Genomic DNA, 15,656 nt, shown 5'->3' with positions numbered 1-15,656 from the left:
TGAATTGACACGATTATAATATATTTAAGGCTTTTTAAAGTAACTCCCTCAATTACAGAACCAAATCAGGGGTCAATCCAACTTTATGCGATCCCTTCGTTCCGAGCGAGGGTGGGGGCATCGTCACTGAAGTGGGGAATATAGAAAGCAAAAAGGAGAATTCTTTCGTGGGCAGTGTAGCGTAAGACATGCCCGAATCAAACAGCGTGCATGGCATCGAACCGCGAAGTGCTGAGTAAGAAAAGCATGTTCTTGTTCGAAGCCTAACGTCGCGCGTGCCTGAACATTTGGCCGACACGTCGATTCTTTTATTGGGTAAAATTATAACCGAAACGCTTTGCCGCGGTTTACTCTGATCTCCGGGAAGTGAAAGTCATTTTTTGGATCTAGCTATACAAGCAGCATCGCTCAACCGTCGGATCCCTTCACGTAAGAGAGGGAATGATACTAAAAAAACATATTAGCATTTTTTCGTTCGCCTAGTTAGACAAAGTTAACGGAAAGACCCGAGGTGCACATGGTAACACTTTTCCTTTATAAATCAACTTTCTAACCGAAAGTTGATTTTTCGACTCCTGCTCCAAAAGTTAATTTATGATAAAAGAAATTCGTTTGGTAACGGTTGAAAATTTCTACTTCTATAACATTATTAACACAAAATCTTATACAACGGATTATTGTCGGCAATCGAAAAATTTCTACTTAATTTTTAAATTTTTAAAATTTCTTTAAAAAATACTATTTACTTTTTAAAAATAAAAAATATTGTTTATTTTTACTATGGCAACTGGAGATGGCGACTTGACGGTTAGCAACGGTAGTGGATCACGACGGTTGGTGGCGGCGGGCAACAATTGGCACCAGAGATTGGGGCCGGCGGCGGCGAGGGTCGGCGAAGGTTGGCAACGCTCGGCGGTGGTCGGCAAAGGTCGGGGGTTGGTGACGGCAAGCAAGAACGGCGGGCGGCAATGGCGGAGGCATAATGAAAAGGGAGAGAGAGGCGTAATAAAAAGGGGACGAGGGTGTGATGAAAAAATGGTGAAACGATAAGTACTTCTTGAGTTGAGAATCAATTTTTTTTTAACTTTTCAAATTGCGGAAAAAACAACTTCATGAGCGGAAATTTCTTTCAGAAGTAAATAATTTTACCAAACGGATTTATGCTTTAGAAGTTGCATTACCAAACGGATTTCTACTTTAGAAAGGATTTCTACTTTAGAAGCATTTCTGATATAGAAATTCACTTCTAGAAGCGTTACCATTCGCACCCTTAATTGCATCAATTTGAATAGTTACAAGACTTGATTATATTTTTTTGAAAATTTTTGAACTCAATTACACTTTCGTATCAATTTTTAAGAATTTCAACGCATTTACTTTTTTTTTTAATTATCGAAATTGATGCATCGGTGCAAATATTCTCATCTTCCATTACTATCATTCGTCGTCCTCGTGACCCATTTTCCCTCGCAAATGTATATGCTCGTCGTTGTAATCTTCGGGGGGCACGGTCCCGCTCATTTCCCATCTGGCGATTTCGAGGAAGGCGCGTTTTTCCGGTTTACGTTACGTCTCGCAGGAAACAGCGAAACAGGAGGGCGCCGAAGCACCGACAAAGGGGGATTTACACAATTGCCACTGCGATGCGACGGAGCGCGCGTTTAGCAATGGGTTTGACCGAGGCGCCTGGGGCGCAGCTCAGCCGTACCATCTCCGCGAGCCACCGTTCTCAAAGCCCATCATTGGCCGAGCTCTCGTAAAGCTCGGCCCAGGGGTCGATTGTGCCCCTCGATCCCAGCGGTCTCAGAGCCCGCCCAACCGAGCCCCTTCCCTCCTAGATCAAGAGATTTCGATCTGACCAAAGCAAGCACTCGATGATGAGACGAGTACGAATCCTCCAAAGAAGATGACAGACCCGACCTACAACGAGTCACTTGAGCTCGACAATGATTCGTTTGGAGTGCCGTTAACGACCGAATTCGAGTAATTGGAATTCCAGACCGAGCTGGGCCCGGGTATCTCGTCGTTGGCTTCGGCACCTTCGCGATTTACTTCGATGATATCTTTTCCCACATGCCTGCATTCTGTGAAGTCTTTTCAAATTTAAAGCCTAAACCCCGAGCTCACAAGTTAGCAGGACAATCTCACACTCACTCCAAATGAGTCATGCGCTGCCGGGTCCGAGTTTCGTCTCATCTCTCATCTTCCTGTTCGTGTGACCGGACTCGAACGAACTGGGTTTTGCTTTGACGAAGGAGGTACGTGCAGGGGCATAGCCGCCGGGCGAATGTTGGTGCGGGATTCAATCAGAGCTTCTGGACGGAGCTACTAGTAGCCCGATTCCGTGACGAATGGAGGCAACGCATTGGAGGGGAAAACAAAAAAATCAAGAGTTGCTGCTGATGCGTGAACGAAGGACCTGAGAGATGGGGAAATCGGAGACCCGCACGTCGCGAAGGAATGACTTGCTGCGTGAAAAGGCTTTTGGGAGGGAGTCCCACATCGGGAAGAGGCAGAAGAAAGAGGAGACGGAAGGAGTATAAGAAACAGACTCGGGGACGATTGCAACATACTTACCTGGACGGGGTCGATGGGCGATCATGAAGGCCCATGGCCTAGGTTAGCGACCTCCATTGCACTTCGGAGGGGCGCTCGCCTAAGGTCAGCCCATAGTGGTTGAGCCTACGTCATAATTTGTGGCAGCGGGGGCCTGCGTTCGCGCGGCCCCTACCATAACGAGTTCAAAGTTATTTCGGCCCAGTTGTCTTTGTACGAAGCGCGGTCTTCGGACGCGGCCTCGTTCTGGTCTGCCAGGGTTTTGTCCCGGTCTAGGTGGTGACCCAATTGGTGTTTGTCGTTTCCATGATCGGAAGAAATATTGTAATCGAATTTATCGCACTCGATTAGTTTTTGGTGTGTGACTTGGTGATTTAAGTGCTGTTTTAACCAAAATTGTGTCAGCATCTTAGCTGTTTAGAAATTAGAAAAAAAAAGAAGAAAAAATACGTCTCTTCTATATAACACGCGATTACTTTTGTGAACAGGGATCGGCATATGTAGAGTTCGTTTGTTATTTGCACAGCATTACTTCAAAAACGTTCTTCGGAAATTAGCAAAAGGCGCCTCGACCTCAACGCAGGATATGCTTGCTGTCTCAGATCTCTCTCCTATGGATAGCGACACCGGAACAGCAACAGAAGTGAAAAATCGAGGATGCACGACACGACACTGCCTCGATGCAAAGTGCCAACCACATTCCCTTTGATTTGACCCATTCAGCAATTTTGGCTCTTCCTGTTCCGCCCCTCTGTTTCCCTTTTTGAGAAACAGAGGATTCCTGGACGCCTTCTGTATCATCATCATCTTCCTGGTAAAAGACGAAAGAGTGCCTCAGAAGCTAAGTACAGCTCAAATCAAGAGTTCATCAAGACACGCCATTTGGGTAAAAAATATAGGTGGAACCATCACCCTTTGTTTTTTTCCCGTCACAAAACAATCACTCTGTCCCTTGGCGTATCGGGTCGGATCTCATTGATTTCTATGTCCAGCGAAAAAGAGTCTATGCTTATGCCGGTGATGATTGTAATTGCTAGCTAAGGGTGTGTTTTTCTTGACAGGTTGAACATTAAAGAGAGAAGATTGAAATACAACGAGATTCAAGTTCAACTAACAGATCATGATTCATTCTGGTCACTTATTTTTTGAATCAACGCGATATCACCGAACTATTGGTAGTCAACATGTTTATAAACCGGCGTGCTTTGAACTCTTACGATATTAGAAGGTCTGATTAGATAGGTGAGGCCATTCAGCACAACACGTTGGTATCACCGGCAGCAGAAGATTTTAATGTCTTTTCTCTGCTCGGCAAAATTACGAAATATGCTTTGAGAAAGTTTAGTTCGTTTGTCCTTCCTTTCTTCTCTGCATTTACTCGTGGACGAAATGTCAACAAGACCCTCAGATGAACTCGCTTGGAAAGTTTACCTCTTCCATTAGGACTGCTGTTCTTTTGGCACAATAATGCCATGTCGACGAGGTTCCACATATGATGGCCGCCAATCAGCTGCCGGCCTAGACAAGAAGTTTTATTTAATTAATTAAGGTCAGACCAGGCCTAACACCATTTAAGAAAAAGGCATGTGTGAGTCTTAAGCTTTGGTGATCCTCATCAGCTTGATTTCTTGCAACACATGCACTTTCAACCTCCAACAATTTCTTTCCCTCTTTGTTTTATGTTTTTTTTCTCCTTGAATCTGTTCGCGCGCTTTATCAGCTTCTTCCAGACTCTCTCGCTCTCTCTTATAATGTCGGACACTCGTCCTAACTACAGCAAATCATAAGTTTTCTGCGCAAGTGTTCTTTTAGTGTTGGAGACAATGGGCTTATCCAGTCTTTTAGGTGCTTCATGCTCGCTCGGAGTAATGATGATGATGATGACGATGACGATGCTGGGCGTGGTGGTTGACGGGCAGCCTCTGGTGCCTTCAATGTTCGTGTTTGGGGACTCGGTGGTTGACGCGGGCAACAACAACCACCTCTACACCATCGTCAAGGCCAACTTCCCCCCTTACGGCCGGGACTTCATCAAGCACCGGCCCACGGGGAGGTTCTGCAATGGCAAGATCGCTGCTGACTTCACTGGTACACACATATCCATACTTTTCATAACCCACTTTTCAAATTCTGCACATCCTCTATTTCTGTTCCTATGTTTTTCTTTTTTTTTCCCTTGGATTCAAGTTCAACTTATTTCTTATATTCATCTGCGTTTTGACAAGTTGGCAATGTGGTTTATGTGAGACTAATGATGATATGTGTGAATGGTGGCAGCTGAAAACATTGGGTTTACTTCTTACCCACCAGCCTATCTCAGCGAAAAGGCCAGGGGAAAGCACCTTCTAATTGGCGCTAATTTCGCTTCCGCTTCTTCTGGTTACTATGACTCCACAGCAAAACTATATGTACTCTCTCTTTCTCTCTCTCTCTAGATTTTGTTTCATTTGATCATACTAAGATACAGAATCGGCCCGAACCCGACCTGCTTTATAAATGAATTTCATTAAGCTGGTTATTGCATCTCTAGACTTAGTCTGGACTTTGGCCACTCTGAATACTGACTAGTAACTTGCGATCGCGAGTTGTCGTGGGTGTAGCACACGATTTCGTTGACCGAGCAGCTGAAGTACTACAAGGAGTACCAGAACAAGATCGTAAAGATCGCGGTGAAGTACAAAGCGAACGTCACAGCGATCATATCGGATGGACTCTACCTCGTCAGTGCCGGCAGCAGCGACTTTGCCCAGAACTATTACATCAACCCTCTTCTCTACGAAGTCTACACGCCTGACCAATTCTCGGACCTTCTCATGCAATCCTACTCCACTTTCATTCAGGTTCTTCCTTCCTTTCTCGAGGGTCTCTGTTAATTCTAATCAATCTAACGGTGGCCTGCGTGATTATGGTCAGAAGACAATTGTGATGTATAACGTCAAAATGGTGCTTTCCGAGGCAGGAATTGTACTCATTAGGGGCGAGAAAGATTGGGGTGACCACGCTGCCGCCGCTCGGGTGTCTGCCGGCAACAATCACGATATTCGGCAACCACAGCGAGGGGTGCGTCACCAAGCTGAACAGGGACGCAGTCTCCTTCAACAGCAAGCTCAACGCCACTTCTCAGAGCTTGCAGAGCAAGCTCTCTGGCCTTATTCTGGTGGTCCTAGACATCTACCAGCCTCTCTACGACATCGTTCAAAAGCCCTCCGACAGCGGTATGTGAAGATTCCTCTTTCAACTATTCAGGGCATACTCCTTCAGCGTCAGGTAATGGTCACCCTAAGCGAAGATGCATGAATTGGTGACCTTGACAGGTTTTGCCGAGGCGAGGAGAGCGTGCTGCGGAACGGGCTTGGTAGAAACATCGATTCTGTGCAACCCAAAGTCGGTGGGCACGTGTGCCAATGCGTCGGAATACGTGTTTTGGGACGGTTTTCATCCAACAGAGGCGACCAACAAGATATTGTCCGATGATCTGCTCGCTGGTGGCATCTCCCTCATCTTCTAGCCAAAGTCATAATACAGAACTTCGACCAGCATACCGTGTGCGCGAGAGAAGTGAGAATAAATTACATGTACGAAACACCCTTGGTTGTGTTACATTACCTCTTCATATGAACAAAGGGAATAACTTCTTATCCCATGACCTGCAAAACAAATAACCATAGCACCAGCGCCAATTCCAAACTAGCAATTGAACACCATACCATAACAATAACAAAACTAACAATCTTAGTAGCTTAGGGTGCGCATGACAACACTTCGGCTTCAAAAGCAAAAGTTGATTTTTTTACTTCTGCTTCAAAAGTTGATTTTTAATCAAAGAAAGGCGTTTGATAACGGGACAAAATTTCTACGAAAAATTATTGATCCTAACCTAAAATGCATTTTATTTAAGAAAAGTTAAATGCAAATACTAACGGGGTTTTCATGCAAGTCGGAAGACTAATACTACCAATCACATTCAATAAAATAAATGTGCAATCAAGTGGACAGATAAAGCACATCAATACAAATCAAGGCTTCTCTAATATAGCTCTAAGTACTTAGAGAATGTGTGATTAGAGTTCATGGGTGATTTGGGAGAAATTGGAGACAATTTGCCAAGAAAGGCAAAATCGTCAATTTGGAAAGATCGGGGATCAAAAACTCCAAAATAGGTCTTGGCCAGTTGATTGTAGCAACTTCCTTTCTTTTGGGATTTTTTGGAATTTTCAAAACTTTCAGATTTTTTAATGATTTTAATGATTTTTATATATTTTTTATGATTTTTTTAAGAGCTCACGAATTTTTTCTGAATTTTTTTATTACTTTTGGAATTTTTATGAATTTTTTAATACTTTTTAATGAATTTTTTCAAATTTTCCTTTTATTTACATTTTATTATTAAATAATTTTATTATTAAAATATTTTCCAGATCGGGTCAACCCGGCCCGCATCTCTCGGGAGTGAGTACACAGCGAGAGAGAGAGAGAGAGAGAGAGAGAGAGAGAGAGAGATCCCGTAAATAGAAGAAAATATAAAGAGGAAGGAGTGAAAATGAAAAAAATAGCTTATGATAGTAAGAAGTAAGTTTTTTTTACTTCTCAAAAGTGCTGCAAAAATCACTTTTGAAGTAAAAAATTATTTTAGAAGTAGAAATTTAAATTGTGAACCAAACGAATTTCTGCTTTAGAACTTACGTTACCAAACGAATTTTTGTTCGAAAACACTTCTAAAGCAGAAATTCTACTTCAGAAGTATTATCACAAACACCCTTAGTTTTCTAATGACAAACAAACCTGAGCCATTTAGCATCTTACCATCACAACAAGAACCATATTCATAGTAGTAATCATCATATTGATGTATTCTCTTCGTTTCTTTTACATTTTTCGCATCTTTAGCTGTGCAATTATTTTTCGCCCATAAAACTCATGGTGAGTCCAGATAGGCAAGCCAACCCAGCGTTACAATTCAGAATCATGCCACTCTTAAAAATCCTCCCAGGACTAACAGGAAGAACAATGGCAGAAACGAAATGCTCGCGTAACTGGTCCACAAATCCAAAGCATGAAAGCCGACGAAAACAAGGATATGCACTCTGGGAGACTGTCTCCCCCCACCCCCCAAAAACAAGTTCTTTTCCATCTCACAGCAAAGAATGATTCATCCTCCTTGAAGAATGCTAAGTTTGTCTGATGACCAAATGAGAAAGCTAAAGTTGAGTGATCCAGCAATCAGACATCAGCAATCCAAGACTGGAGAAGAAGATAAGCCAGTGATCGACTTCTCATTACTTCACCAAAATTTCTTTCACAATAACCATCTGCAACTTCAATAGAACTTCAAGCAAGGGCGACAGCTACTATATCTATATAGCCCCCAAAAATTTCCACTAGGAGTTCAGACCATTTGTGTGAATGCCGAGAGAGACTAGAACATGGGACAAAACAGACAGCAAGTCATGTCTATTTGGTCACGACGGATGAAGTTCGAGTTTCCACGTGTTGCTTGGGGGCTCCATCAACTTCAATTTCCCCCACGCCATGCTCCATTGCTTCCCTTTCAACCTTCAGCTCCCTTTCATCTGAGACATTTTGTTCTGCAAACGGGACATTGTTACCAGCTGTGGATGGCTGAAGAACTCGAGGACTCCCAGAAATCCATTTATGAACTAGGCATCGGGCAGCTGTAGGCCTCTTTTCAGGCATGAAGTCAAGTATGGGCACAAGAAAGTCAGCCATGTCATTTGCATCCTGCTCACTGAATTTGTACTTTTCTAGGAGAACCTTGTTAAGAGGCCAGAAACGTAATCTGCGGATATGTCTCAACTCACCGTTTCTGTTGAAGAAATCACGAGAGTATCGACCACCTAATGCAATCTGAAAGAAAGATCACTTCAGTGGCATCAATAACCTTAACATACAGAAGCGCCGGAAAACCACTGTTGTCACACCAAAACAAACAAATTATCTATATGAGTGTAGCTTAATGCACCTATAGCTACCAGATGAGTTACCTTACGGGGAATCACGCCAAGAAGTTCCATCATGAGTGCGAAATGGTCCTGCAAAATTAACCAAAAGAATTGGAATATCCTCTAAATATAAGCATCTCACAATTCACAAAACTGCAAAATCTGATATATTCCAGAATCCTCAAAGGATCCGTGCCATATGATCGTAGATTGAGTTTTCAATAGAAGAAAACTGGTTAAAAAAGAGAGAAATCCAACAAAAGAACAATAGTACTTGAAGCTATATTGATGAGTATATACCTCATCACGCTCGAAATTTTTGCCGCTATGAGGATCAAAGAGGACGTCACCAGTGGCCAACTCAAAGCAAATACAAGCAAAGGACCATAAATCCGCAGAAGTTGAATATTTACAACCCAAGATAACCTCTGGACACCTGTACTGTCTCGTCTGAATGTCATTTGTAAATTGTTTATATGTCCAACAGGCATTTCCAAAATCAACCAATTTACATTTGAGATCAACTTCTGCCAGGAGCTTCTGCCTTGTGGCTCGACTCCGACTTCTACGATGTGTATTTCCTTTGTAGGTATCCTTATTTCCATCACTCTTAGCTGAATCATCCTTGTTCAAAGAATCATGAGATCGCCTATCCACAGAATCTTCAGATTCTTTTTCATCATTGTTACTACTTGCTGGCTCAAAAGCTTTGGAATCTCCCTCCTCACAAACTTCCTCTGACGCACAGCCTTGAGCTGCCTTCTTTGCCTTTCTTCGGCTCTTCTTCTTTTGGTTCTTGGTTAAACTCCCATTCGCGTTCTTAGCCTCCTTGGAAATAGATGACACTTGTGCTGCCTCATCCTTGCTTGTTGGGAGAATAAGTGGAGCACCTGATTTTGTGGGATCTTTAGATGGATCGATCATTGACAAAAGTAAGATGTTCTCCGGCTTCAGATCGGTGTGTATAACAGAAAGCTGTCGATGTAAATAATCCAGACCCACTAAAATATGGAAACAGAGTTCTTTAACCACGTGGAGAGGAACCCCTCTGTAATCACTATACTTGATAAGGGTCAAAAGATTATCCCCCAGGTACTCGAAAACCATACAAACATGCTGTCCATTTGGCCCAGAGTGCTTAAAGTGATCCAAAAGCTTCACCACACACTTTTTGTCATCGGGATCTCCCTCGGCTATCTGCCTGAGGATCTTTATCTCATCCATTGCAGCCTCTGTGTAATGCTGAGCACTCTTTTGGACTTTTAAAGCTACATAACGCTACAAATAATGAATTTCTCCAGTTGTTAACGACTAGAACAGAGAGAATTATTGGCAACTTCCCGAATCAGTTGACAGGACAGAAACCACTACATAAAAAACATGGAAAATCTCAAGAGTAACCAGACAAACTGAGACTTACGCCAGAGATGACAATATCGCAAACTGAGACTTAAACCAGAGATGACAATATCTAGGTAGTTGAGAATTTCCAATGGAGGAATCAGCATTGTTACTTCTAAAACCTAAGGAGCAAAATCATCAACTCAGGAAAGCCTCACACAGTAGCAAAATAACTATCCGTGAAACTAGTATACACATTCCTTGCTGCCACTAACATGCCTGAGTGAACTGATTAATGGCTCAACTAACCCAAATTTTCAGTACTTTTGAGTAAAGAACATCACCACTTGCGCACTCATACTTCTACATCACTTAATACGCCAACAATCTCTATCCCCGTGCTTCTGCTCGAACAAACAACAGCAACTTATGAATTAGACAGCATACGTTACAAAATGTCGATCCTCAGTCATTTTCCCTCGCAGCTAAATCTTAAAACACGAATCTTTACTCTCATCAACTTCATTCTTCTCCCCATTTCCCTCACCGCAGTTTTCATACCGATCAAACAGAAAAATCCCGAGAGCGGACGAACGTACCGATCTCTGAGTGTCCCAAGCGAGCCACACGGTGGAGAAGTGTCCCCACCCAAGCTTGCTCTGCACCACGTAGCATCCATTCTTGAAGGCGTCGCCAACGCGCACCGCGTGGTACCCTCCCTTCCTGTAATCCTCCGTCCCCTCGTCCTCCGACGTGCAATCGCTCGCCGCGCTTCTCACGTCGTCACCGCCCCTGTCCTCCGCCATTGATGAGACCCTAATTGGCGACTGATTTCGAATTTGGTCCGACTTGATTTGGCGATGAACCGAGCGAGAGAGAGAGAGAGAGAGGGGTTTGGATGGTGGACTGGTGGCGGCGAGGAAAGAGAATTGGGGGTTAGGGTTTCTCGGCGCCTTGCCTTGCCGGCAGATTAAAGAAATGGGGCAAATTATGAGGACAGCAACAGTCAAGGGAGAGCTTCTTGACGGGGGTGTGTGTAGGGTACCGCCATCGTTGGAAACGAGACGGCGAGTGCGGGTGTGCGTCACGCGCCATGATGTGCGGCTGCGCGTGGACATCGGCCAAAAAGGCCCACGTTTCGAGTCCATCCGGTGAACCCACTTGACTGGCGACGCCGGATCACCAATATCCGTCCGAAAAGCCTGGTCTTGGGCTTGAGAATGTTGTACAGGCCAGGCCCAGTGGGCTCAACAAAACGAGCCCAGTTATTTTGCCCTTTCTGCTTTTTGCCATCCATCTGTTTTACGTGAATCTCTCATTGCATAAAAGTTTCTTATAAATGATTACTTGTATGACTTGAAAAATTTATCCGATGAAAAATATTTTCATTATCGATAATAATTTATGATTGAACATTTCTGTAGATGGAGAGAATATTATCCGTTTATTTTTTATATTTAATTTTTCGATAGCACGAGGGAATCGCGCGATCTGAGCAAATGCATGTATTTAGTCTCTAAACATGGATCAATCTCCATGCCCAACAGCCTTAGTTAAGATAAAGAGCGCAATTGTCTGTGTGGAGGAGGGGCGTTGAAACCCCGGACAGAACCGAAAATTTCCGGATCATTTATGTTCGGGTTTTGAATTACGGTTCGTGTTGTTGGGGGAAAAAGTGTGTTTTCTGCCGGTTCGGTTGGGGAACCGAATCCGGTCTTTTATCCCGAGTCCCACTCACCGAGTCAGAGCGAGCGAGCGAGCACCGAGCAGGACTCATTATTTCGGTTCGGGATATGTCTGCGGTAGTGGGTGGTCAGGTGGAGGAGTTATATGATTTTTGCTTGTTCGAGCGTTTGGTGTCTTTTGAAAAGGAGAGAACCAAAGGTTCCGTCAACGTGGGGGACGAAGGCAAAACCTAATTCCTGTCCCCAAATATCCTGTGGACCATGTGGAGAACGAAGGCCCGGTACCAAAAAAAAAAAAAAACTCTAACCCTAGCCGACCCGAATCGAAACGGATGTTCGGGTCAAAAACGTATGCACATTCGTTTTGGTTTCGAAAAATCCGAAGCGAACTGGTCACACTCGGATGAGTCCGAGGACAGTCTTATGAGTCAGATTACTACTGCTAATGTCGGCAGGGGCAACAAAGGGCATTTCAATTTCGCCTCTCTCTTTCTTAATCAAAGTCGTCTCCAATAATTGGACAATTTTGAATTTTTACGTTCACGAGCGCAATAGGGAGGCCCGCGTATCCCAAGGTTAGGTGGCGTTTGTTTTCCCACCTAATTTCGTTAAGGTAGGTGGATGACGAAGGGGATGATCACATCCTCCGGTGAAAGGGAAAAATTAAAAATCCATTCTACGCTACGGTCAGCCAACACGTCTCTCGTCCAGCCATTCAACCGACGACGACCCAAAATCATCATCACCACCGATCACGGACGCGAGTCCAATTTTGGGAGTACGGTGCTTATAAACTATTCGACAATTGGGGATTAAATATGTTTAAGTCCGCACAGGCGTGGGCCTAAATACGCGTCGGGAGCAGTGATTTTCTGGTGCGATTTCTAGCGTTGTAACCACTATTCGTGCGTGTACGTACGTGTATTATTGCATTGGGAACCTTTCGTTTCATTATTTCTTGTACTGAAGTTGGTCGTTCCGGAGGAATATATGGGAGGCCGTAGGAGAAAATTCAGATTTTTTTGGAAGATATTTACGCGGATTCATTCGTTTAACACGTGTCGCGATATTTGATAAGCCCATTTACTTCTTTCTTACGATAAGTGGAATGGCGATGAGAGCGTCAAAAATACTCGGGTAGGTCGGAGAGAGAGAGAGAGAGGGGGTGATGGAGGGGATTCGACGGAGTATTGGAGAATAGTGATGGACATCGGCAACAAAGATGGCGGCGATGGTGATGGCAGCACCGGCTCGGTGAGGACATTAGCATCCAAGTTGGCGATGGTGTCGACGTCGATGAAAATGGTGCTCGAGCAGGGTTAAAAAGAAAAAAGAGGAAAGAAAAGGAAACGGAAAAGGGGGGAAAAAAAGAAGAAAAAGAACGACTTTTTCCATCCATTTTAGATCGAGATGGCATAAATCTCGTCGAGCTAGTGATGGTCCCGTCCCCAGATGTTGGATACGCAAAAACATACGACAAATCGAACTTTTTCTCTGGCAACAACTTTGTCTTTCTTTATTCATACCGCCCCGACAAGTCCATCTCCGAAGTAGGATAGTGCATGCCAACGCTTTTGCTCTTTGTCCTTTACTGCGTAGTGCGTATCCTTTGAAGTGTATAAAAATAGAACACAGCAACTACAACTGGTTAATGCAGGCAAGAATGCGATTGGTAGTCTACCAAACCCCAGGTTTTAAGGGAGTGTCCAAAAAAATAGTTATAAACCTATTGGACTTTTTACCGATTCAATTCTAAATTTTTTAATTATGTCTATTGAGTCCTAAACCCTTTTTAGATTTTGCCAATTAAGTTCATTCAGCCAATTTTGAATCAAAATTTTCTGACGTGGACGTCGGCCGCTCCACGTGGCACGGCATGAGCGAACGTGGATATTAATTATCCTACTTGGCATGGTGCACGTTGACGTAGACGACGGCCATCCTACGTGGGACGGCCCGATCTGACGTGGATAACTTTTAATAACTAGTTGAAGCTATAAAAAAATACAAAGAAAAGAAAAAATAAAAATAAAAGATTACAAAGTTGTCCATGTTAGCACCGGCTTTGCCGGAGTCCATGTCGGCGATTCAGGTCCAAAATTGGCTAGAATGACTCGATTGCCGAAACGTGAAAATACTTAGGGCTTAATTGGCATAATTAAAAATTTAGAACTGAATCGATAAAAGCGCAAAAGGTTTACGATATTTTGGATAATTTTATTTAGGTATGGGGGACAAATCACAACTTCTATCGAGCAACCTCGTATATGCTTCCATGCAAAGAGCATATACTACGGACGACCCACCAACACATGATGTGAAATAAATACTTTATTTTCTCTCGAGGACTTCATCTGTTTAGAGGGTATAGCAGCTATCTTTAAACCTCTCCAGGTGATCTTTGTGAAGTGGTATGAACGCATCTATGCTTCCATCGCCCTTAAAAGAAGGGGAAAGAAGTATGATTCCCTCCGTCGGGAAGTAAAAGGGCATGAACAGGTAAGGGCTCCCGCAGCCGAAATCCAGGTCGTAGAACGGAAATCGCAGCCAGCTATCCACCTCCAGATCGGCCGGGGACGGGTTTATGTTCTGCGTGGGATGGAGATCTTCCCCCTTCAACGCATGGCTTGCGAAGTCGATGAACGACTTGAAGTAACGGTCGTCCACCTTGGAAACGGCCTCGTGGATGACCTTCGTCGCGTACGACGTCGGCTCGTTCAAGAGATCCTTGACCTTAGCCTCCGGGAAAGCCCAAAGGACCAAGTTGCCGAAATAATTGTTTGGTACTCTGGGGTTCAGCCTCATTCGGCCGTCTACGGCGATTCTCACCTGAGTCGTCTCGGAACCACTCAATGCACGAGCCCGAGTTATGCCTCTCCATAGATGAGCAACCAGGCACTCGAACGTGGTATACATTTTGTTGGGCTGTGTTGGGCCATTCGAACGTGCGATACTTCTTATATCCTCATTAAGGGACAAAGAAGCGCTAGATTTGAGCTTGGCAAGAAAATCCGTCGTAAAATGGACTTTGTCAATCACAACTTCTTCGGCGAGAATGCTGTCATCAAAATCATCATCGCTCTCGTTTGGCTTCTTGCTTGTGTACTCCGCCCCCTTGTGCTGGAAATCGGACTTTGGCGGATCTCGAGGAACGAATATGGTTCGGTCATGCGTCGGAAGCGGTCCCATCTCGAGTCCTCGGCAAGCCTTTCCCCATGCAACCAAGAAGTTGCTAGTGGCGTGACCGTCGGCTACGCGGTGGTGAGCGCTGAACCCGACCACGAGCGAGCCACAACTGAACCTGGTAAGCTGAACTTGGACCAACTCCTCCACGCCCTTCAGGGGCGGGTGAAGAGTCAGTAAAACGGGCGACGGCTTAGAGGGCATCGATTCGTCGACGGGATCATCGACAGATGCCTCGACGAACCGAACCCCTTTGTCATTCAAGACAATGACCGGATCGCCTTCCTCGTTCTTACCCAACCTTCCCGCCCACTCTCTGTACGCCGACAAAACCTTTTGCAACCCTAGTTTGACGGTGAGGTTGGGAGGTGTCGGGGGACGATAGGCGTAGATAACCGCTATTTGGCCATCATAGTTCGTGTTATCGAAAGGGCTAAGAGGAATGCAGGTGGTGGTCGACGGAGGAGGACCATCATAACAAGGTTTGATGATCCTTGAGCTCTCTATCTTGACCTTCATGTTGCCAAAGCTGGTTTTTCGTTTCGAAGGCTTCTCTTTCTGGCTTTGTACGAACGAGAGAAACAAAGAGGAGCTTTTATAGAGGGCCTTTGGAAAGCTAACCTCAGTCTATAATATAGAGACGTTGGGCACTACACGTTTGTCCTAAATATTAAAAATTGGGAGAAAATATCAGAAAAGCCCTAAATATATAATATTTGTGTCAATTTAGTCCTTCTAGCTAATATTATTTATAAAATATCTACGTCGGCGCCGATCGTGTCGGGTAGGCTGGCCGGCGCTTACGTTAGTAATATCCGGCCAAAATTAGCATGAAGAACTGAATTGACTCTAGATTAAAAGGTTTATGATTAAATCGGTACAAATACAATAGGTTTAAAACTTTCTAACAACTTTCCCTAGAAATTTGTAT

At 44.2% G+C, this 15,656-nt stretch overlaps 3 protein-coding genes and 1 non-coding gene across 4 annotated transcripts; 2 read left to right on the top strand and 2 right to left on the bottom strand.

The window, feature by feature from the left end:
- Positions 1-2,569: 2,569 nt before the first annotated feature.
- On the top strand, positions 2,570-2,731 carry LOC115734565. Its single transcript, XR_004014672.1, has one exon. It is a non-coding gene; the product is annotated as a U1 spliceosomal RNA (small nuclear RNA).
- A 1,439-nt stretch (positions 2,732-4,170) lies between these two features.
- Positions 4,171-6,199, top strand: LOC115734372 (GDSL esterase/lipase At5g22810-like). The gene is made up of 5 exons (XM_030665121.2): positions 4,171-4,644; positions 4,834-4,964; positions 5,157-5,396; positions 5,516-5,771; positions 5,871-6,199. Exons 1-5 carry the CDS (start codon positions 4,380-4,382, stop codon positions 6,062-6,064), a joined length of 1,086 nt encoding a protein of 361 aa, XP_030520981.2. The 5' UTR covers positions 4,171-4,379; the 3' UTR covers positions 6,065-6,199.
- A 1,298-nt stretch (positions 6,200-7,497) lies between these two features.
- On the bottom strand, positions 7,498-10,999 carry LOC115734371 (SRSF protein kinase 2-like). Its single transcript, XM_030665119.2, has 4 exons — positions 10,457-10,999; positions 8,817-9,794; positions 8,559-8,606; positions 7,498-8,421 (listed from the first exon to the last, which is right to left on the bottom strand). Exons 1-4 carry the CDS (start codon positions 10,973-10,975, stop codon positions 8,008-8,010), a joined length of 1,959 nt encoding a protein of 652 aa, XP_030520979.2. The 5' UTR covers positions 10,976-10,999; the 3' UTR covers positions 7,498-8,007.
- A 2,773-nt stretch (positions 11,000-13,772) lies between these two features.
- Positions 13,773-15,276, bottom strand: LOC115734435 (putrescine hydroxycinnamoyltransferase 3-like). Its single transcript, XM_030665221.2, has one exon. The coding sequence runs from the start codon at positions 15,242-15,244 to the stop codon at positions 13,901-13,903; it is 1,344 nt and encodes a 447-aa protein (XP_030521081.1). The 5' UTR covers positions 15,245-15,276; the 3' UTR covers positions 13,773-13,900.
- Positions 15,277-15,656: the final 380 nt, after the last annotated feature.

Source organism: Rhodamnia argentea, chromosome 6, assembly GCF_020921035.1.
Source record: "Rhodamnia argentea isolate NSW1041297 chromosome 6, ASM2092103v1, whole genome shotgun sequence".
In the NCBI taxonomy this organism is placed as follows: Eukaryota; Viridiplantae; Streptophyta; class Magnoliopsida; order Myrtales; family Myrtaceae; genus Rhodamnia; species Rhodamnia argentea.
This window is presented reverse-complemented; position numbering and strand designations above follow the sequence as displayed.